This window comes from Aphelocoma coerulescens, chromosome 4 (assembly GCF_041296385.1).
Source record: "Aphelocoma coerulescens isolate FSJ_1873_10779 chromosome 4, UR_Acoe_1.0, whole genome shotgun sequence".
In the NCBI taxonomy this organism is placed as follows: Eukaryota; Metazoa; Chordata; class Aves; order Passeriformes; family Corvidae; genus Aphelocoma; species Aphelocoma coerulescens.
The window spans coordinates 36,232,510-36,254,747 of NC_091017.1; the positions used below are offsets into that span (position 1 = coordinate 36,232,510).

Consider the following 22,238-nt stretch of genomic DNA (forward strand, 5'->3'; position numbering starts at 1 on the left):
TGGATTTTCTTTTTCTTTCTTAAATTCAAGTTCTTTCTGTGATTTCAATTCTTTGTCTTTGCCCAAAGAGCATTCTTTCATTGTGTCTGAAAACAAGTATTTCTGTACTTTTTAGGCAATTTTAAATACACAAATATTTCACAGTGATCAAATCTTTAAAGAATTTCTAGCTTTGATATATTCCATTACTTGAAAACATCTTCTTACAGTAAATTATAAGAGTTGTGTTGGTGCTAGTTTATTCTCAACTTTGTCAGCCTCAGTTAGTGGTTGTGGACTGTTGCACTGATTTTTAATGAATTATAGATCATACTTTGTCTCTCAACTAGCAAGTTTTAAAACAAGAAAAAGGATGGTGAAACAGCATGAAATACATGAGCCAAAGTTAAATCACTCTAAATAGAGGTTGTTGGCTTCACTGAAGTTTTCTCTTAAGCACTGTAGTTATTTTAAGTGTAACTTGAGCGAAGCCTCTAGCCTGACATTAGTGTTTCCACAGTTGCATTTTAGGAAGTTTTAGTCTTGGATGTTGTTTTCATATCTTTATTAATGTTTTGTCAGCTGGATATTGGACATCCACAACGGTTGAATGTAACACTCCACCATATTGTAACAAGGATCATATTTGACTTTTTTTATTGTCTCATGCCAATAATTTTCTGTTTATGCCAACTTTTTTTTTTTATTTAAGATTGTGGCTTATCTTCCATTTGAAGAGGATACAATTTTAGAAATACCTCTGTTCAATGGGGTATTTTGTTAGACTGTGTTGTACTTTTTTTCTTTTCCCCTGAACATGAAAAGACCGGTTCCTTTATGACTTTGCTTTACCAAGTAAATGAAAGTTTTTTTGGAAAGCAGGACTGTGATAGTTGCAAAGTAGTTCTTTGTAATTCTGGACTAGGCTTGTTTTCTAGACATAGAGTAATGACAGCAAAAGCAGAAAGGTTTCTGTATTTGACATGGACATGCTATCATTCTTCCTCATGCGAGGTTCCAAAGTATAATCAAAGGTGTTCCTGAGTTTTCCTTTAACCTCCTGGAAGTGTTCCTACTACCCCTGTTAAGAGAGCTTTGGATGCTTTTAAAACCAGCATTTTAACAGCTTGTACCAAACTGGGAATACTAATAATGTTTTCCTTATTTTTGTAGGACTTGGAGATTGTGTATTCATATTTACATGGAATGGAAGCATTGTCTAATCTGAGAGAGCATCAGCTAAGGTATGATACTTTGCCATTAAAAACCATATATGTTAATGCACTAACAAGGCAAAGGAACAGTAATTTCGGTAACCATATACTACTCTTGTGTACCCTACCTCAAACTGCCTACCACTGCATTCTTCTCTTCCCTTCTTTATTTTCCTAACTCTTCCTCCTTGTATGTGTGCATAGGGTATCTCTATCTGTTCCTTCCTATTTCTGCCTAGAATGGATGCATTTGTTTTCTTTTCAAACTTTTGGACTAGAGATAAATGCTTTACATACAGAGTACAAGCCCATATATTGATGAAATCATTTATGTAATATAGTAATCATGAGAGCAGAATCTGTTTTTCAGCTTGTGTTTCAGTTTGTGCTTGCTTTTGTGTCGAAATTTTAGACACATTATGTACAACACATGCAAATAGTATTTAGTAATAATACTTGATAAATGTCATCCACACTTTTTTATTAAAAAGCTTCTTGATTTGAAACAAATAAATTCAAGTCAAAACTTCCACGAGAGCTTCCTATTTTTTTTTGGTAAAGACTTGTGTTTGTTTGATTTTTAAGTAATTGTTTCAGTTGTCGTCACACAACAGCTTACATCATTTTACAGCAGGGGTTTCTAAGGGTATTTGGGCATTAGTGTGAGGCTGGCATCTACAGAAAGAGGCCAGCACATCTCCTGTATGCCCTGTGGGTAGAGAGGGTGAATAACTGCTGTTTTATGTCCTGAGCTTTGCCAACATTTGCCACATCTGAAGATGCTGAAGCAACTATGCCTTGATTAATGCTGGTTTAGGTTCTAATTTCTGGCCTCTTGCTTCGTCATTCTGTGGGAGTCCACATTCCCAAGCCAATATTCTGTAATTCGGAGAAAATAAAAGGCGGGGTTTTCTTTCTTCCAAAGTGCTTGAGACACATTTTGCAATGTGAATGTTAACTTCAAAGAAGTCTCTGTAATTACTTTTGCTTTGGAAGGAGGCCACGGTCACATTCAGTTAAAATATTATGTGTTATGTTATTATATAGTGCAATACTTCTAGCACGTGAAGTTTTGCATAGCTGGAGTTGAATTGATGTTAACTTGTTTACAAAGATCAAAGCCTGCACATATGGTTGTGTGGTATGTTGATGTGTGCTTCTTGGCTTCCTGTGCAGCATGAGGTTCTTGCTGAGGAATGTGAGGAGCTCACTCTCCCAGCATAGCGAATTCCTCAAAGAGAGCTTCTGTTTACAGTACCATACATGGAAAAGGCTGGGCTCCCAGCAGATGCCGGACTGAAAGCTTTTATAGTATCCTTTAGGATACAACTCTTCTTGTGGCAGTGGAATGCAACAAAAACCTCTGAGAATCATTAAAACCTAGTGTATTAAATGTAGCCTCTAGTAGTGAATAACTTACCATATGGCTTGCTGGTGATCTCATCTGTAATTTATTACATTTGTTTAGGAAGCGGATAAAGATCACGTTTGAATGATTGAGCAAAAATTGGACACCAGTATTGACCAGAACTAATGCAATTTTTCAAATATTTAAGGAAGCAATCTAGTTTGTACTACTTGGTCACTGTAATTTCTAGCTGTTCCACTGTAACACAAAAATTGAAATGCTTGGCTACCTTCTGTAAGAGGCGTTTTCTCCCCTATTACTGTCCTAATAATGGGGCCAAAATGCTGTAAAACTCAGTGCCAGTGGTGAACTTGTGTGACTTTATCAAGAATGTGCTTCCTTCTATCCCAATTCAGAGGGGAACAGAACTTGCTTGTTGAAGTGATTCTGTTTCCTGTGACTCCTGCTCTTAGATGGCACATTGCCCAGCATAGTTTCAGACCAGTAGGGCACAGACTATCCTTGAGCAGTATTCAAATTTTTAAATCTGACTCCTAGCAATAACTTCTCTTCTGGTATCTTCTCACCAGTGACTTCATGTCTGTACTCCCCTTCCCTCTCAAAACAGGATCAGAGAGGGAGGATGAAAACCCAGGAGGCAGAAGCAGACAGTAGCTTTTCAGTGTCTGTAAAAGATTTTTACAAGACCCAGTTTTATGGTGAAGTGTCTGAAAAAAGATGGTTCTGTGGTTCAAAGCTTTTTTGCTGTGCCAGGATGCAAAAAGATTTTTCATTAGCTGAAATTGATACGCAATACATAGTGTTTAATTTTGTACAATAGAGACATTTTTCTGTAAGAAAAGTTCTCAAAGATGGTCCAAAGTGTAGATCTAAAATACCAGGGTCTGGGAAAGTCTCTGGTAGTAAAACTTGATTCTTAATTTTTATATCTATCTATTTGCAAGCAGAGTTAAGATTTTCAATTTTCTAATAACAATTTATGAATAGTCATGATACCACTATAAGCTTGCCTCTTCTGAACAGAAAAATCATTATTTCTCAGTGGGCTGAAGTAGTAAGTAAAATCCTGTGAGAGAGGAGTGCTACGGTGACTTTTGTAGCAGTCTGTTGCCTATTGAAATGAATGATCTAGGAAATGGCAATTGAAAGTTACGTCAAACCCAGACCAACTCTTACAGGCCTCAAATCAACTTTTTTAGACTTTTGCCTGAGCAGCAATTCTTGAGTGCTTTTGTCTGCTTATGATATTACTGCTGGCAGCTGGTCATTGATACAGCGAGATTCTGATGATGGATTATGTGAGGAAAGAGAATTTATTTCCAAAATTTAAATATAGTTCCTTATTTTAATGTTCTCATGAGCCTCTTAGGTAAATCTCTGTCTGACTGTCAAATAGCCTTGGGGTTTGCATTCTGCTTCAGAGCTATAGAAAGGCCAGGGGAAGCAGTGGGATTTGTTTTGTTCCCAACCCCCAGTAATTTGCAGGGCTCTTTCCTTAAGGCAATAGACAGAAATGGCATTGTGATTTTTCTACATCAAGTTAACATTGCATTTCCTAGTACGTGGTAAGTTCTATTATAGTTGTTCTCTATTATGCCACATTTGTCAGGCAGACAGTGAATACGAAAGCACTTTAATCCTCTCCTCTAGACAGAGGATTTTCCTGCAGGAAATTCTCTCTACTTTGAGCCCTCTGGGATTTTAGCATTATAATCTCATGGTAATTTTCAAGTTGCTGAATTTTAGCAAAATGAGAAGCATTGATTTACCATGCAACATAATTTCTTGTTTTATCTCTTGGGCCTGACTTGAAAAAGAGAGCAGTTTCTGTATTGTATCTCTGGTTAGTGTTGCACATAATAAGTTTCCAACGGTTTCTAAAAATCAGAATTGTTTTTATAAAGCTACTTGCTTTTACCACATCACTTTGTAAAATGAGATCTGTATAATTTTTACTTTTTTTTAATAGAATTTTTATGGGAACAGCTACATCTAGTGTCCTTAAATCAAAAAATGAAATCTGATCTTAGATGAACTATTAACTTAGGTGCTTAGATTTTACAATTTGTTCCCTTAAATTATGAATCAGCTTGGATTTAAATTAGTGGTTAGTTTCTGTAAGTGCTGGAGTTACCCGTGGAAATGCTGAGTAACTTTAGAAACTGAAGTCTTTGTGACACTGACAGGAGTCATAACTAAAATTGACTTCTTCTCTTTCAGACTGATGTGTGAAACTGTTAGATATGAAAGGCATGAAGCAAATGAAGTTCTCTACTAGTAAGTATTTCTGCTTCCTTTTGTATGATGTTCAAAGAATTAATTCATATTAAAGTGACTTGAGGACTGTTTAATGCCAAAATTCCTTGCTGAGTGCACAGTCTGTAAATATAAATGATCCACTTCATTTTAATCATCGAACAGCAGAGAAATTTGCTGGTGCCAGGGAGAGAGCTAACAGTGGCTCTTGCTTGGTGGTGCATGTTGTGCTAAATTTATATAAAATTAGAGGATGTGAGATGTCTTCTCATTAATTGTCATTTTGTCTTACTTCAATTTTGCAAAAGTAATAGTGATCAGCTTTTTGTGCCAGTGGTGCCAAATTGACAAATCTAACATGGTTTATAATTAGCAGGGATGTGCTCTAGTGTCAGCTCAGATTTACAGTAGAGATCTGAGAATTGTAATTGCTTCATTTATGGACGCAATTTATTGAAACAAAAGGCTTATCAGATTCTTACTTGCTGCCCCTAGCCCAGACTGTAAACACATATTTTTCTAAGTTGTCTGGCATTATTTGAACATTTAAGCATACAAAGAATACACTTGTATGCCTTCTTTTGTATGTGTGTGATTTTTCCTATATGGAGCATCAGGAGGAAGATGTGATTGAGTAAACTCAAATGCTGGGCCTTGACCATTCAGCAAAGTTAAATTAAGGTCTAACGAAACCCAGTAATGTTATGTATGGGAAATACACAAGGTCAAAATCTATAGGTGGATGGATAAAAATCTATAGGTGGATAGATAATTTTAATTAGACCAATATAATCTTTATGCATTTTACATACTAATTTGCTAGTGACCATTGTGCTGGTGATTTGTCCTTTTCTAGGTAGTTGGTTTGTGTCTGTTATATGTAATAGAGATTTTGTTTAGACCCAGTGTTTTGGTCATTCTAACCACTGACTTAAATTTGAATTATATGCTGAATGAAGCCATACTGCTAGCTAAGCATATACTTAGTGCAAGCAAAAATTATGGAAAAGATGTGCCTGAAAAATACAGTTTATAAACAGGAGATTGTGAAATCTGGGTTAACTGGAAGTGCATTTTGTAGTTCTTTTGCACTGATTTCCTTTGTCACTCCTTTCATGTGACTTCATCTTCACTTTGATTGTTTGCCTGTCATTCCTGTTTAGTTGCTTCTTGACATCTTTTTTCCCCATGATTTATTCAAGAGATTTAATGGGCAGTTTGGCAGTTTCTGGATATAGATGCTAATGCAAACTGTGCTTGTTCTAGCATTTTGCATCTCTGATTTAATGTTTAATGGGATAAACCTGAAAGTTAGCAATTACTATTTTTCATTTAAAAAAAAGAAAAATTCCATATTTTGAAACTAAAAATATATGTTCTGTTACTCTGAGATGTAGCTTTACTTTTTTTTTAATGAGTATTTTGAGTTCTACTTAGTAAGAAAGTCCCATGGAACCTGCAGTCTAATTTCAGTGCTCTATTTTTAGGATAATTAACTTGGAGGGATCCTTTTTTTTGTTTCACAAATTCAGCCTGTGTGTTGAAGATGTAAACATCTGAAAAACAGAATTCCAGTTTTGCTATGTACATGTTTGGAAAAATTCTTTTGAGTACTACATGAGAGAAGCAAAGTGATAGCCAGGCTAGGATCAATCCACTCAGTCATGAGCTATAGGAAATCAGCTTGGAACATGTAACCTGGTTACTTTTTAATGAGCATACCAGAGTTTATCACTTGATGCTCTTATTTTCATCATGAAGGCTAAAAGAGCATTACATTTTAACATTTTAGATTGTTTTTTAAGTTACAACTTCTTCCCCCCCCCCTTCCATGATGGGATATTTGCATTGAAATCTGAAATTGGGTGCTATATCTATTAAAATAGCTGCAACTGTTGGAGCTGTTAATTGACCTGTGTGTTTGACCTCCCTGAGGCACAACTTAATGTCTCAGTGCAGAAAAGCTAAATCTTTATCCCTAAATGCTAATGTGCAGACTAATGCAGTTGCACTGTTCATTTGATCAAAAATTTTTCATTTTGAAAACCGTGTGCCTATCTGCCTTGTCAGTGGTATGTATAGAAAAGTAAGTTTCTATTGCGTGTAGCAATGCTGAAAATAATTATGTGCATTCCTTACAAGCACAGCAATTATTTTATCCTGCATTAAAAAACCAAAAAGAAGTTGTTAATTTTCATAGGAGTTCTATAGATTTATTTTTTTATGACCAAAGGGATAAAATGGAGCACGTTATTTAAAACTGGCTCATCTCATCTGCATTTACTTCACTATCAGCGGGTGTACATGGTAGCGACAAATCCTCAAACCCTACGGCCATCTCACTGTTTAAATGGAAACTGGGTTATTAGAAGTGGCAGTTCAGCTTGAGTTATTCTTCATTTGCCAGTCATTCTACTACTTTCATTTGACGGGAAGTTAATGATAAAAGGGCTTAAAACCTGCAAAGGAAAACTTCAGGATTGAGGCTTACCTGACACGCATATTTGTTTTGCAGTTTTTTTAACCCGCTTCCTTTATTCAAATCTACTTAAAGATCTCATTAAAAAAAATACTTATTTTGATCACTTAATATATATTTTATCAATAGTCCAAAGAAAAAAGTGTTCTGTTTTTATATCTGCATGATAGTAATTCTTGTTGTCTCTAACAGCTTCCAATTAGCATTTTCTTTGGAAACCAAAGTTTTAGCAGATTGGTAGAGGGTGTTTATACCTCTGGAGAGTTGAACAAAATTTTTTAGATCAAAATTGAATTTTGTGCTGTGATGGCAGAGGAATCTTTGGCAATAAGTGCTTTGGATGTAAGCAAATGAGTATGTGTATAATAAAACAAGCACCTCTTTTTCCTCCTCATTAGTCATATGAGGGCTGTATGTGTTTTTCAGCCACGTTGTTTGGTATTTCTGTGCGTATGCATCAGTGGTGTTTGGCTTACTCTTTCTGTAAGGAAGTCTTGTATATTTTTAAGCTTCCCTTATTTTCTTCACTAAGGTTATTGGATTGGCAGAAAATATGCTAAGGTTTGATGACCTGCAGTCCAAAGTCATTCAATAATAAAAACTGATGTTTCTGAATTGCCAGGCTGTAGCACAACACAGTTTTGTGATTACATTCCCGGTAGTTTGAGCAATTGAATCTGGAACTAACTTAGTTACTGCTTGTATTGTTTTTAAAAAATACAAAGGAAACCTCAGTCCAGGTTATTGTGAAGTGTGTCTTTTTTTTAGAGATCCTTCAAACGAAATCCTGACAGGATATACGGTCCTACCTCCCATATGTCCCCACTGAGAAGATTTCATTTTGGATTAAAGTTCTTAACAGTAACAAATTTTGCAGTCTGTAGGACTTTAGTAGTAGGCTACTGGTTGTGATGGTGTTGATTCTTAAAAAAGGACAAGTGTTTAAAGAAGTGTAGTTATCTCTTGGACATCTTGAACTGAATTTTTGTGTTAATGTCTCTTGCTGGAAAAAGCTCTTGTCTAATGTCAACATGTTTGTGTGCTCTTACGTAATTCAGTTTATAACCTTTAATAAAATTCAGTGTGGAGAAAAAAAAGTAGAAGTTGTATATATAAACTGGAGATTGGAGAGAATAAACATTGCGTGTAAAATGGAGTTATTACTACAGAGAATGTCCACAGCTGAAATGAGAAATAGCAAGCTGATTAGTTTCTAAGTTACTGACTGTGGTAGGCAGGTGTGAGGCAAAAAGCTGTATTTGTACAATTACGTTGTGTCTTGATTTTTTTCCTTATTCCCGGTTTGTCATGCAGTCTGGAATGAAAAACATCTACCTGTATTAAGACTGTAGTGCTTGTAATGGTGGTGGAATGGGGAGGGAAAAGGGGATGAAAAGTGAAGGCTGTAAAAAAGATAAAGATATATAATTTCTGCTGATGATTTTTGATATTTCCATGATTAGAACTAAATTCTCAGGTCTATTAGCAGTAATATCACCATCCAGCCTTAGCCAAGTTTTCTGAATTACATCACCATGGCAAATCACAAGACCCAAACCCATTGGTTTTGGGCTAGTCATGCAGCCTGCTCTAGGACTGGCTTGGCCCAGCAATCAAATCTTGAAACAAATGGAAACTGGAAATAGAATAAAGGAGCACAACTTCTTGGTAGCTACTCAAACAATTATTTTCTTAGTTGCAAATGTTAGTGTCTTTCATGAGATAGAGCAGAATGTCTCAAAAATGCTTCAGGGCAGTAGTTCTGAGCAAGGACGGGTGGGAAATAGACCTGTGAGTAGTCTTTTTAAGAGTGGGAATCTTAAGAGTCACATTTTTAAGTCCTACAATAAAAGTGACATTTATTTAATTTACAGTTCTTTCACAGTAACATATTGCCTTGAAGACCCTTAGGAGGACATAAGCAGTGCATGTAAACCAATGAAAATTTATGCCAAAATTGCTTTACATTTCTGCACAGCATGACTTGAAGTGCGATAAAAATGAGCTAAAAGTGTCTTCTTTAGCTGTTCACACACACACACAGAGAATATTCTGAGTTGGATGGGACTCACAAGGATTGTCATGTCCATCTCTTAAGTGAATGGCCCATACGGGGATCAAAGCCACAACCTTGGCATCATTAGCACTCTGCTCTAGCCAACTGAACTAATCTCAGGGTCTAATGATTTTTAAACAGGACAGTGCTGCTGACACCACCTTACTGAAGTTGTGTTAAGATGGAGTACTTTTATAGATGCAGTGTATGTGGTCTGTAGCTACATATGTTTATGTCTTACAGATATAAAACCTAAATCCTAAAAGACTGCAGGAAGGAATTACTAGAGAATCTCCCAAGTAAGAAGTGGTACGACAGGAGGAACTGGCCTCAAGTTGTGCTAGGGAGGTTTAGACTGGATATCAGAAAAGATTTCTCTATAAAAATGGTTATCAAGCACTGGCACAGTCTGCCCAGGGAAGTGGTTGAGTTACCACCCCTGGGGGGTATGTAAAAGACGTAGACGTGGTGCTTGGGGACGTGGTTCAGTGGTGAACATGGCAGTGGCGGCTTAATGGTTGGACTTCATGATTGTAAAGATCTTTTCCAACCTAAATGATTCACTGACCTCTGGGTCAGTATCAGAATTTTCAGGTAGATCTCTGCAGGCAATATATTTATTCATGCTTCTTCTACATCCATAGGTTTCTGTGGAAGTTCTGCAGCAGTATATTTAATAATGCAAACAAGTGCTGCAGCACAGCTGGTGTCTTCTGTTTTGTCCCGAGAATATTCCTAAAGGTGTATTGTGCCTTCTCATAGTTGGGTGGTTGCCAAAATATTGTTGGGATACTGCCAGTTCTGCACTGCAGTAAATCAGGAACCTGATTCATATGTTGTGTTGTGGTTACATTTTCTGTGGGGAATTTTTTAGGCAATGTCTATCATTAAAATAAACACATTTAAGGACTTGGCAGTTGTCTCTGTATAAACAGACACTGAATCAAGGCTTCTTAATAGTGTCAGTGATCAGTGTTACAGTCTGTTGGTTTTGCACAGCCAGTTCCAAATTTGTGTTATTGTTTGACCTGATTTTGAGACTTCCTTGAATGATGACTGAAGTAATGTTTTTGCACCTTCTTTACTGTAAATGTTTCAATGAAACCTGTCATATTTTTGTTGCAATTCTGAGGATAAAAGCTTTGGTTTTGGAGAAGCATTAGGAAGCTGTAAGATAAGAAGAGATTTGTCTGTCTTGACCTCAGAGTTTTGGATGCAAATTTTATTTTCCTACTTCTGTAATTGTTTTCTGGTGATTTAGAAGAGTAATTTTTGTTCTGAATTTTTCTTCTGATATAAAGGGTTAATTCACTGTACAAGTCTAGTATCATGACTTCAATGACAATAGGTCAATTAGCTTGTGTGCATATATTTGTGTAATGTATTTATTGATTGCCTGTTTAATCCACTGTCTTAGACTGACAGGCATTACTGGCACTCTGCAATACTTTCTAATTTGACCAAAATTCTTGGTTGATTTCCCTGATTTTATTTCAGAAGTGAAAAAGAATACAAACCTAAAGAAAAACATACTTCTGATTATTTGTTTTCATGAATACTGAGGAATTGTTTCCTGTGGTTCATTCTTCTGCATTTCCCATTGTTGCTACCAGGAGCCAAGACACCAGTTTTCATCTTGTGTCCATTAATAGAAGATAATCATGGACATAAGTTGAAATGCGCACACTGTTTAGTGAAAATCAGAAGTTCAAAATCCTGAATTATCAGTCTTGTTACTGAATATATTTTAACTCTGTCTTAAATTTATTCTTCTAATCTTCACTCTAAATATAACTTCAGTGTGTTCATGTAAGAAGAAAAGTATTTGAAAATTGTGTGTGGCTGATGCATCAAGTACCAATCTCTTTTATTTCTGTGTTTGGGGATATACCTCAATGTCATCAAGAGCATCTGAAATGCTCTGGCAGATGTCAGGTAACTGCTTAACTGGCTTAATAAGGAGGATTAGACACAGTGCTGACAATGTTAGTAAACAGTTTTCTGGTTATTCTCTGTTTGAACACTACAGTGCTGCTGGGCAGGATCTTCAGGCAATGAGATGTCTACCTGAGAGAACTGTTCAGCTTAGACATGTTTGACATCCCAAGGCACTGCAAGGCTGGTGTGTAATTGTGGCAATGATTATTCAGTTAAAACAATAAACCACCTATAGCTCTCAGCATACAGAGGAAAACCAAAATGAGCAAAGAGAAACAGACAGATTAATCTGCTGGAGCAATATCCTATGGAGCATAAGCTTGCAGAGCAATGTTCTTTGGGATTTCTTCTTATGTAGTGCTTAAACATCTGAAAGAGGTCCCAGTTCTGACATGTTAAATTTCCATTGTTTCTGCTTCTCTCAAGTGGAGATCTGGGAGCATGAGCAATGTCATTGGAATTACTCTGCTTAGTTTCTGAAATTTAATTCAACTTTGAACAATGCTGAGTATGACTACATGAAAATGTAATCTGCTAGGTACACTTCGGTGTGTAAGTTCTTTTATATAGCTTGTAGGATGATGGTACTATATCCAGTTTAAATGTAAGTCTTGAATGAATCCTTTAGTGGTTGGAATTTTAAAGAATTATTGTCTCCATAAATCAAACTACCTCTGTCACAACCAAGAAATTGTTCTTGTCAAATTCATGACCTTTTTATGAAGTAGCTTGAAAATAGCTCTGAATGGAAAGCAATTCTGGATGTTGGTGATGACTTAAGTTAGAGGTCCTTCCAACATCTGGAGTTGCTGGAATATTCAGTCCAGTGTTGGAGGGGAAAATGACACCTCTGTTGCTTAGGTCTCAGGATAGAGGCAACTGTAAAAGGAATATGAATATTAAGCAGTAATTATATGGAAGTAATTTCTGTGCTTGTTTCCAATGAGACATGCATGCTGCTTAGCATTTTTCAAGTGCTGTTTTAAAGGAGTTGGCTGAGAAACTAATGACCAGAATGTGGGCAGAAGAGCAAAGACTTTTATTTAGCATATGCTTTCAAGTCCAGGTACTGAATTTTGCACTGAAGGGATGTCTTATTTGACAGAATTACAGCATGTTTGACAGCAGTTGTCACAAAGACCTGCAGATTCCTGCCACGGTACATACTTATGATGTTCACGATCTCAGTTGAACCTGAGTGAATAAGCATGTGCTGAATATAATTGTTATTCTAGAGGTTTTAGTAGTGCTGTGTCTCATTTTGATGGAGAATGAGAATTAAATGGATTGCTCTTTTAAAAACCTAGCTATTTCTAAAGAAGTCTTAAAGAACAGTGATCTATCAGGACTTGATAGGATAGAGGAAGACACTACAGATGGTCTAGATACTTGAGATTTATTTGGCCTTTAAATCAACCAAACAGGTTATTTTAAATCTTTATGTAGCTGAGTATTTTGGAGGGTTTTTCAGCACCTTAAGTAATCAGGAAATCTGAAAGCTAGAATTGGAACACCTGTGCTACTGTAGAGGCGTCTTACAGAACTGAGATGTGTGGGGGACGTGTTTTCTTGTGAAGTTTCTTTGATATGCCCTTAATATATAATTCAGATATACAGTTACAAATGTGTAGTTGCAAACATACAAGTGCTGCTGATTGCTTTATATAGAAATAAAATAATTATAAGTAGAAAATAAAGCTCTAGTTTTAAGTAGCATATATGTAGCTACTTGGTGATCTGGAAATAAGAAGCTGCCCCTTCTCGGGGCATTAATAGATCATAGCATGAAGAGTTTGATACAAGCACTAGAGACTGTGAGAAAGCCTGCAAACTTCTTGGGTCTTGTCAGTCTGGAGGTTTATAAGCACTTCTTCATTTTTGAACTTTGAGTGCCCCTGAGGTCTCAGAAAACAATTCATATGCTAGAAAATGTGAAAGCCTTGGTCTGAAAATACTGTCTAAGCTCAGGAGTGCTGACAACCTAATGATGTCATAGGCTGTCACATAATTATGCAATTGAAGTTTCCAGACAGGATAGTTATTGACAGCTGTGAAGTTTCTCTGCATAGTTCTATCTTCAGTTTTTTGTGTAATTTTCAAAGCAGAAAGGTGTCCTTCTGGCTGCAGGCTGTAGTTGTGTTAAAGGACTACGTCAAGGAAGCTGGACAGGGAAACACAACGGGAAGGCAATCCAATTTATGGCTTTCCATTTCCAGCTCCTGAATTCCCGTAAAGCAAGTTCTCTGGAATAGTGGGAAATTATATGTAGATTCCCCAGGAAATCCTCTGCTCTCAAAAGTTCTATAATACAAGAGTCAAGATTTCAAGCAGATTTATTCAAATTTTGTACAACTAAAGTTCATATTATGAACAAAACCTGCACATTGATGGCTATTTTGGTATTGGCTGTCAGTTTTGCACTACTTTAAGGTTGCTGCTAGAACCTGAATATTCTGAAAACTTAATCAGTAGGTAGCTTTGTCATAGTAGTTATAAGAGAAGAACATTAAATCTCAGTACTGGAGTCCTTTTGTTGTTGTTTCTGCAGAACACAAATCTTATTTTCAGGACAGAATGACTGTGTATTGATTTTGCTGTTCTTACTGCCCCTAATGAGTGACTTTGGGGTTGACATCATTCTGATTCTCTGCAGGATAAATTGCTTGTGTCATCTAACTTTCATGGTAATAAATCTTGTTTTCTGTAACTAGAGAAAGTGGATAGCTTTGCTGCTTTTGGTAGGCTCTATAACTTTTAACAGTCCTATGTTTCATCCAGGTGAATATCCAGAAGAGTAGCCAACCTGAAGAAAGATCCCAAACCAAACAACTTTCCCTCAGTCTTAGGGATTTGAAGCAATGTATTCTGTCACTTAAGGCCAACATATAGAGTAAAGGCTTGCCTGCAAAGGTCTGTGTATGCCTGCTTGGAAATGTACATGTGTCTATAGTTCCTGATTTCAATTGTTTCCACTCCCACTATGCATATAGCCCTGCAAGAGTGGAGGGAGAGTGCAGAGAGAAATTCAAAACTAGGTAGGAAGTGCTGTTTGCCTGGGTTAGGTGAGCTTTGCTTTCAGCCTCATGTGGATCATGGAATCATTGGAAAAGACCTCTGAAATAATGGAGTCCAACCACTAACCCAGCACTGTAAGGTCTGCCACCAAACCCTCTCTCCAAGCGCTACATCTACACACTTTTAAAATATTTCCAGGGATGGTGTCTAACGCAGTTCTGTGCTCACTGCCCGAGCTCTGGCGTGCCCCCGATCAGAGAGAGTGCAGCTGCGTTACTTCTGCGCGTCGCAGAAGCGACTTCGGCATCAGGAATGGTGCTGCTGGGTGCGCTCGCTGGCTTCTTTGCAGAGGGAACACAGCAGGAGCCGATGGGATCGGCTCACGTTAGCTCGGAGGTAGAGGAAGAGAGAGGCTGTTCTGGTCTGGATCCTAACAGGTTTATTGTCAGAAGTTTGGCAACCCGAACAAGCTCGGAGGGATGAAATCCGATGGGAAGGTATGCAATGGGATGCTCCCCCGAGGCTTGTCCTCAGTTTTATAGGGAATTTGAAAACCGCAGGGAAAGGGGAAAACCAATGAGTTACAAGCCAGGGGAGGATACAATGTAACAAGAGCCACTGAGGGAAACCGAGAGGCGGGAGTTGTAACAGAGAGCCAGTGAACAACCGAGTAACCGGGAATTTTCCCGAACCGGGGGAGGCGGCTTGGACCCGGGCACCGCCCAGGGGGTGCAGCTGAGGCTTCTGAGCCGCCCCCTGAGTCTGACTCTTGGGGAAACTCAATCCAGGGGAGGGGCTGGGATTGACTGGCATCTCGCTGCCCCAGCCCCGCAGTGGGATGGGTCACACCAACAGGTGTCCCGACCATTTTCCGGGGCAGCCTGTTCCAATGCTTGACCCTTTCAATATCCAATCTAAACCTCCCCTGGGGCAACCTGAGGCTGAATCTTGTTTTATTATTTGTTGCCTGGGAGAAGAGGCTGACCCCCACCTGGCTACCACCTCCCTTCAGTTGTAGAGAGTGAGAAGATCTCCTCTGAGCCTCCTTTTTCCAGGCTAAATACCCCCAGTTCCCTCAGCTGCTTCTCACAGGACTTGTGCTCCAGACCCTTCACCAGCTCCGTTGCTTTGTGGAGCTTTAACTGCACTTCCAGTCTCCTCATGTGTGACAGCTGCTGCTTCAGTGGTCGTGGTGATGCTGGACAGCAGTGGCATCCTTACTAAACTAGTAATTGGAAAGATCTTACCTCAGCAGATGTCTTTCCTTTTTACATCAGCTTGACTGACAGGTGCTATGGACCTTCCCCTTAACTGTGCAAGGCTGAAAAAACCCCAGTGTCTCTTGAAGGATGCCTTTGTGGAAAGGTCATCGGCATCAATCCTGCTTCAGCTAATTCCTGATGAAGTGCTTACATGAACTTAATACGCTACTGCAAACCCTGTCGGGAAAGTGTCCTGTCCACAATAAAGCCTTTTTAGAACTATTTGCTGTTGTTTTTGGCAGAAGAAATATCTTTAGGACAAATAAAGTTTCTGGATTCTTCTGGGGGCTGCCAGGGGTAGGCACTATTCTAGCAGTGAAAGAAAACTTTATGGTTGGGCTTATTTTCTAGAATTCAGTTTTAATGTTTAAATAAAATGTAATATGTGATTGCAAAGGAAACCTTTCGAATATGAGTGTTCTATTGGGTAAAATGGTATTTGGATGAGTCCTCAGGTGGCTTGAAGAAGTGCTTTTGTAGTTCAGCATTCGCTTCTTCTATAGCTCCTTCTGTCTTTCATTAGAGGCACAAAAGTCCTGAAGAATGCAAATGCATTGTTGATGAACAAATGTCAAGCATAGTACAGAAAACATGGAAGCTTGATTGAAAGCCACATGATGTTTGAATAGGATTGTGGAAAGCCCAGAATGCTTAAAATGAAAGAATTGCACGTGTTTCTTGTGACAGTACTGTCTAGCAAAAGCTGGCTGCCAAATGGCTTTGTTGAGGCTTAGTTCTAATCAACTGATAGTATAGCAAGTGTTGAAAGTGCAGGAGTTAAATATATTTTCATATGAAAGGAATAGATCAGTGTTTCATTTGCATTTTTTTTTTTCTGAGAGAAGCATGTGGGTTCTGGAGAAAGAAATATGTTTGCTATACATGGGGGATTTTTTTCAGATGTTTTGCTCAAAACTTTATGAAGACACTACTAGTTGTAAAAATGAAGAGAATTAATACCCTATGTATGTTCTTTGCTCTTGAAGACTGTCTTGGGAATATTTATGATGTTTTGTCTGACAATAAAAGTTTTAGAAGAATACAGAGTGTATTTCGGGGAAGATACCTTGAATACAGACATGTTCTGTCTTAATATTCCACTACTGTGACAGCAATATTGAAGATTTTTTTTTTTAATTTAGATAATTAAAGCATTGAGTTTACTAGATATGCATGATGCAAATACCTTAGAGCTTAGAAATTCTCAAATGTAACTGTAAAAATGAAACCAGTTATTAAGTATACATAAAGCAAAGGGAAAACAAATCCAGTCAGATGGTATTCCTCAAGTTTGATTTTAATATTTTTTTAATCAGTGCTTTTAGCTGTCAAATGAGCAGATGCTTCATTTGATTATATATAAAGTAGATAAAGTATGATGTTCATGACAGATAAGTGAGAAGGAGCAACAACTTTTGAAGAGTCAACTTGTAGAGAAAGAGAATAAACCTGTGAATTGGCAAAAAAAAAAAAGATAAAACTGAGTTGGATGATTAACTGATTGAAAAGTCATGCTGTGTGTGATCAAATAAGAAAAAATCAAACCACTGCAGTTGAGTGCATAATCATTCTAGGTGGTTTTGTTTTTTTAATGATTCAAAGGTAAATTCAAAAGTAGCCTTAAGAATCTGAATATTGAACATATTGACTGGTGCATGTGAAAGCCAGTAGCTGCCTTTCTCTTTGAAGTTAAAAGATCTCCAATGAGAAAAGATAACTAAAGCTCCTTACAAATAGGTGGTTTGAGAGAGGATTTTCAAAAAGTTAATCAACTCTTAAAAGGAAGGAAATAAAAGCTTGCACGTTAGTAGATTTGCAAAAGTTAAAATACTTTCTATTGACTTAATTTTTTTATGCTTCAATGATTTTATCATTGGAAATGGCTTTCTGGAAGCATAAAAAGATCTTCTAGATTAGTTGCTTTAGAGTTATCTGTGACCCCAGGTTCTTTTCTGTCAGGCTACACTTTAATACTTGGTCAAACTGCCAGCTTTTAGGAAAAGGAAAAAAAAACCAAAACACCTTCAAGACCACAAAACTTATTATGTGATAATACAATGTGCTGTAATCCACATGGAAAAATTATTATTCACATCCTAGTACAGTTACTTCCCAGGTATTTGGGAAATCACTCGTCTATAGCCATTGCTCAAACTTTCTATTTCGAAAATTTTTAACTGTGCTAATTAGTCCAGATTATTTGTATTTAGAATGACATCTATTAAAGAGTGTAATAAAAAACCTTAACATACTTGCAGTTCAGCAGCAATGCTGTTGTATGCCTGTCAGCATAGGACTCGTGGGGGAAAGAAAACTGTTGAAAGATGTGTAACTTAGGTGCATGTTTATGTTTTTAGGAATGATATTTTCATTGGAAATGCTGGTTTTCTTGAGTTGATCTGCTTTAACCTGGTTTTCTGCACTTATGCACGGTGTTGATTTGTCTAGACCAACAAGTTTGAGGGTGATACCGACCCATGTGAGAAGCGTGTGAGGCACAATTCAGAATAGGCAGCTTAGAACACTTCAGCTATGTGAATCCAAATGATATTGTTTTGGCTATGGGACTGTGTTATTGCTTCATTTTCTGTTGTCTATCAGTATGAAGAAGTATTCCTGAAACCTTGATTTTGAAGCTGTTGTCACTTGTCTGGTGTGTGTGGCTGACCAGCGTCACTTCACTGGTCAGGACACTGGCTGCTAGAAAAGAAATACAAGCTCCATCTTCTTATTCAGCTCCTCTGTTCGTGGCTGTAGATTGTGTCCCCTCAATTTCCTCTGTTAATTCTCTGCATTTCTGTCCTTCCTCTCATGCCTACATTATACAGTGAAAAATGAAATTAGAGCATGTTTTTAGATTGGATGGTTTGCTCTCAGCTCTTTTTAGGCTGGATCTTTTATTTTGAGGACCACCGTGTATGTACTTCTTAAACCGAAGTTCTTCAAATGGAAAATATGCTGCTAACATGTACATTGCCTACTAAGATTTAAGATTAGGTTTTAATACTATGCTGTCATCACTGCTAAAAGATGTGGGCTGTTCTTGCTTGAAGTTAGACCTAGTTGTTGCTAGAGACTTGAGACGTGTAATTTAAAAAAATGATGGTGCTACAAATTCATTAAGCAATCTGCATCTCTTAGTGTCACTGGGGATGTGGTTTTCGATAAGAATGCTCATGCAGTTCATGATGATGCACTTGAATTCAATTAGTCAGTTTGTCTGGAAGACTCAGGCGTGGTAAAAACTGGAGTACAGTAGAGAGATTCTCAGTGCTGACTGTCAACATGGAATGAGACTTCTACTGCAGCTATTTCTCATAACCTTAATCTATTTTATTTTCCTGTCCAAACATTATTTGAACTTACTTATCCAAAAAGAGTCTAGGCATATGAAAAGGATTTTGTATTACTCAAGGAGCAATATCTGAATCTGCAGTAGAATGAGCTGTGCTTGGATGACAAAGTCTTCCTCATCCAGTTTCTCTACAGGGTGAAGAGAGAGGAAAAGAAACTTTTTGCCCCTTCTGTTGGGAATTTATTCTTGTGCTGGGAAGAGACATGAAAGGGGCAGTGCTTAGTAGCAGCAGATAATGATGACTGACAAATCTGATGTAGATTTACCATCTGCAAATGTTTCCTATGGTCTCTTACCTTGTAGAAAGGCACGCTGATGCAGAAAGGAAAATCTCTGTCTTGAAGAAAGGGTTAAGAAGAAGATGGCTACTATTGGGAAAGGATGCCTTATTTTATAGAGGGAAAGATGCTACAGCTCTCTTCAGCACGAGCTGAAGAACTGTCATTCTTCTCCAATGCATTCAATAGAATAAAATACAGTATATTTACTGTAGCTTGGCCCCATTTTAATAACTTACAGTTATGTTTAATTTGAATGGGGCTGTTACCAAATAGATAGATAGATGCTTTTAATAAAGTCAAGGAAATTAAATAATAATGTATATATTTGCAGATGGAAATTAGAATAATTTCATGGAATTATTTTGCAAATATTTCAATTGTGTCTTCTGTCCATAATTTGGAGCATTTTTGCCTCTTTGATGTTCTTTGTAGTGCAAATTTGGTACTGCTGTGAGTAATTTAAATCAAGTGTTTTTAACTGTGTCTTTTTTTTTTTTAATTATTCCAGCCCTGATGATATTGGTACCTGTTGGTATATCCTGCTGTCTGGTTCAGTCTTCATTAAAGAATCCATGTTTCTTCCAAGGAGCAGGTATGTCAGCTATGAATGTACTGTGTTCTATATTTTAAACATAAGTCATGAGATGTAGAGAATTTTTGGAATTAAAAGGCAGTGCTTTATATTTAATGAAGCACAGAAGAACAGATGTAAACACATGTCTCCTGTGCTAGCTGTGGTAGCTGTATCTTGCCCATAGCTAGAACTGAAAGCCCATCTTTGTGGACAGTGTACAACTGTCCAAAGTGTCATGCAGATGCTGTCGATTTAAAAAATAAGACCACCAAAAACCTGACAAATGGAGCGAAGTACTGGGTCTCTTCCTGTGAGTAATCAAACTTCACATCATAGGATGCATTAGAATTTGGATGTTTTTCCGAGGCTTTACTTACTGTGCACAGGTCTTTGGTGCATGTTTTAGCATACACTTAGATCATGTTACTGCAGGTTTTGCTGCTTCTGTATAAGGTTGTGCTTCAAAAGAAAGTTTGATTGTGAGGCACTCAAAATTCATATTGCTCCAGTAAAAAAAAAAAAAAAAAAAATTTGAGCTATGGAAAAAAATGCAAGTGATTGCAAGGATTTTAGACTAAAGTGACTGAGCTGGATCATTTTCATGGAAGCAGAGCAGAATTATTTTAAAATGCTGGTTATAGGTATATTCATTCAGACTGCTATGAAAGGCTTTTTTGAAGTATATGACATGTAATAAAATTTGTGAAAGGCAGAATGAAAGATTGACCTGTCTCTGTATAGTATCATGGTAATGAAAGCACTGGAAATTCTTTTTTCAGTTTTAAATGGTGGGAAACCACTTTATGGCTAGGGTTGGTTGGCGTATGAAGCATTAGATCTTCAAGTCTGCCTTTTAGTGGGAGAGCAGTGCAAGCCTTGGGACTTCCATTTGGTGATGGTGGCATGTTCTTGGTGCAACCAAGTGTCTTGTGTCTGTCAGGCACTGCTGATAAAAAGGTATATTAGATGTGCCATCGAGTTGTTAATGCTAAAGATGCAAAACTGATTGTTGTAAAAAGTAGCACAACGACAGATTATAGGACCCCTGCTTCTGGCAGAGTGAAAATTGTCCCACATGTCATCCATGAGCAGGCAGTGCCAGGAAAAAAGCTGGCAGAAAGTGCTTTAGATACCAGGAGAAGAGATATATAATACCTGAATTAATGTAGGGTGGTTGTATATAGTCCATGGCAAGAATCTTCTGTTCCTTTGAAATAAAGCAATACTTGTGCCTCCCTCACTTGGACACTTGAAGAGAGGTGAGGTTTAGTAAGATAAACAATGAGCTTGAGACGCTTCCTGGTAGAATGAACAGAAAATTACGGGTCCTGTGACAATAAGCGGAGCATTTAAGGCCTGTTCATATGGAGAAATGTATAAAATGTCATCTGGGACAGTGTCTGATACCTTAGTGAAGTACAGGCATGGAATTTGGCATAAGAATAGCTGTCATAGTTGTGGATGAAGTCAGGTAGATGTCAAAGCTGGTGTCTTGGGGAGCAAATGCAAGAGAGACAATTTGTTAATTAACAAGGATAACATAAGTCCATGAAAGCAAAATTAAGAAACTTTGATTATATAAGATAGAAAATATTTTGTGAGAGTAAAACCAGAGGCATTCTAGTGAGGGGCTTTGTGCTTAGAAGCTGTAGTCTTTGAAGGGTAGGTGAGGGTCTTATTAAAATTTTGGACAAGGTTAATCAGGATTTTTTTCTTTGTAAATGAGTAAGTTGCAGTTGGGCTTTGGGCTCATCCAGGAATAAAAAACTTGGAAAAAGTGAGAGGGCATCCATGTTAAATTTCTGATTTGGAATACTGGTGGCTAATAAATGATTTATTGATTTATTTATTTAATAAATAAATGGACTGAGAAGAAAACTTGAGTTTTTCAGCTTAACTTATGCTGCCGGGGAGCTGCTGGGAGAGAAATAGCAAACTGCTCAGATATACATACCTGGCAGAAGAGACTGATTAGCAGAAATGCTAAAGTGAAATTTTACAACGCTCTAGAAAAAAGGGAGTGAGACCTACTGAAAAGGGTGCTGTCCAGAAAGAACTGATAAGGTGGTATTCTGGAATCTAAAGAGTAGTGTCAGAAGTAGACAAAAGACAGTTAGTGGGTAAGTGTTTGCTGAAACCGACTGTTTATATACACAGGGAGTAACAATTTCAAGAGCCTTTTTGAACATTGCATAATTTGTGAGTCCTGATGTCCTGTTACTGTTAAAATGAACTGGCTGTGGTTTAGCAAATGGAGCACATCCTCATGCCTCACTGACATCAAGTGATAGGAAGAGACCTAAACACTGCAAAGTAGAGATCATCTAAATTTGATTTTGTTTGTCATTTGAGTAAATTAAATTTGCAATAGTAAATTAATATTTACACTATTTTAGAGTGGGTTTTTTCCAGTTTAATCCATTTTATCTTTAGCCATCTAAAAAGCCACTAGGATATTTT

The 22,238-nt window shown here is 37.4% G+C and overlaps 1 protein-coding gene across 5 annotated transcripts in view; it reads left to right on the forward strand.

Moving 5' to 3' along the window:
* RAPGEF2 (Rap guanine nucleotide exchange factor 2) overlaps window positions 1-22,238 on the forward strand; it is a 185,304-nt gene that overhangs the window by 55,546 nt on the left and 107,520 nt on the right. For all 5 annotated transcript variants that reach the window (XM_069013592.1, XM_069013589.1, XM_069013591.1 and 2 more), the window contains exons 2-4: window positions 1,153-1,223; window positions 4,783-4,839; window positions 19,713-19,796. In XM_069013592.1, coding sequence (XP_068869693.1) covers window positions 1,153-1,223; window positions 4,783-4,839; window positions 19,713-19,796 — 212 coding nt within the window. The remainder of the gene's footprint in view (window positions 1-1,152; window positions 1,224-4,782; window positions 4,840-19,712; window positions 19,797-22,238) is intronic.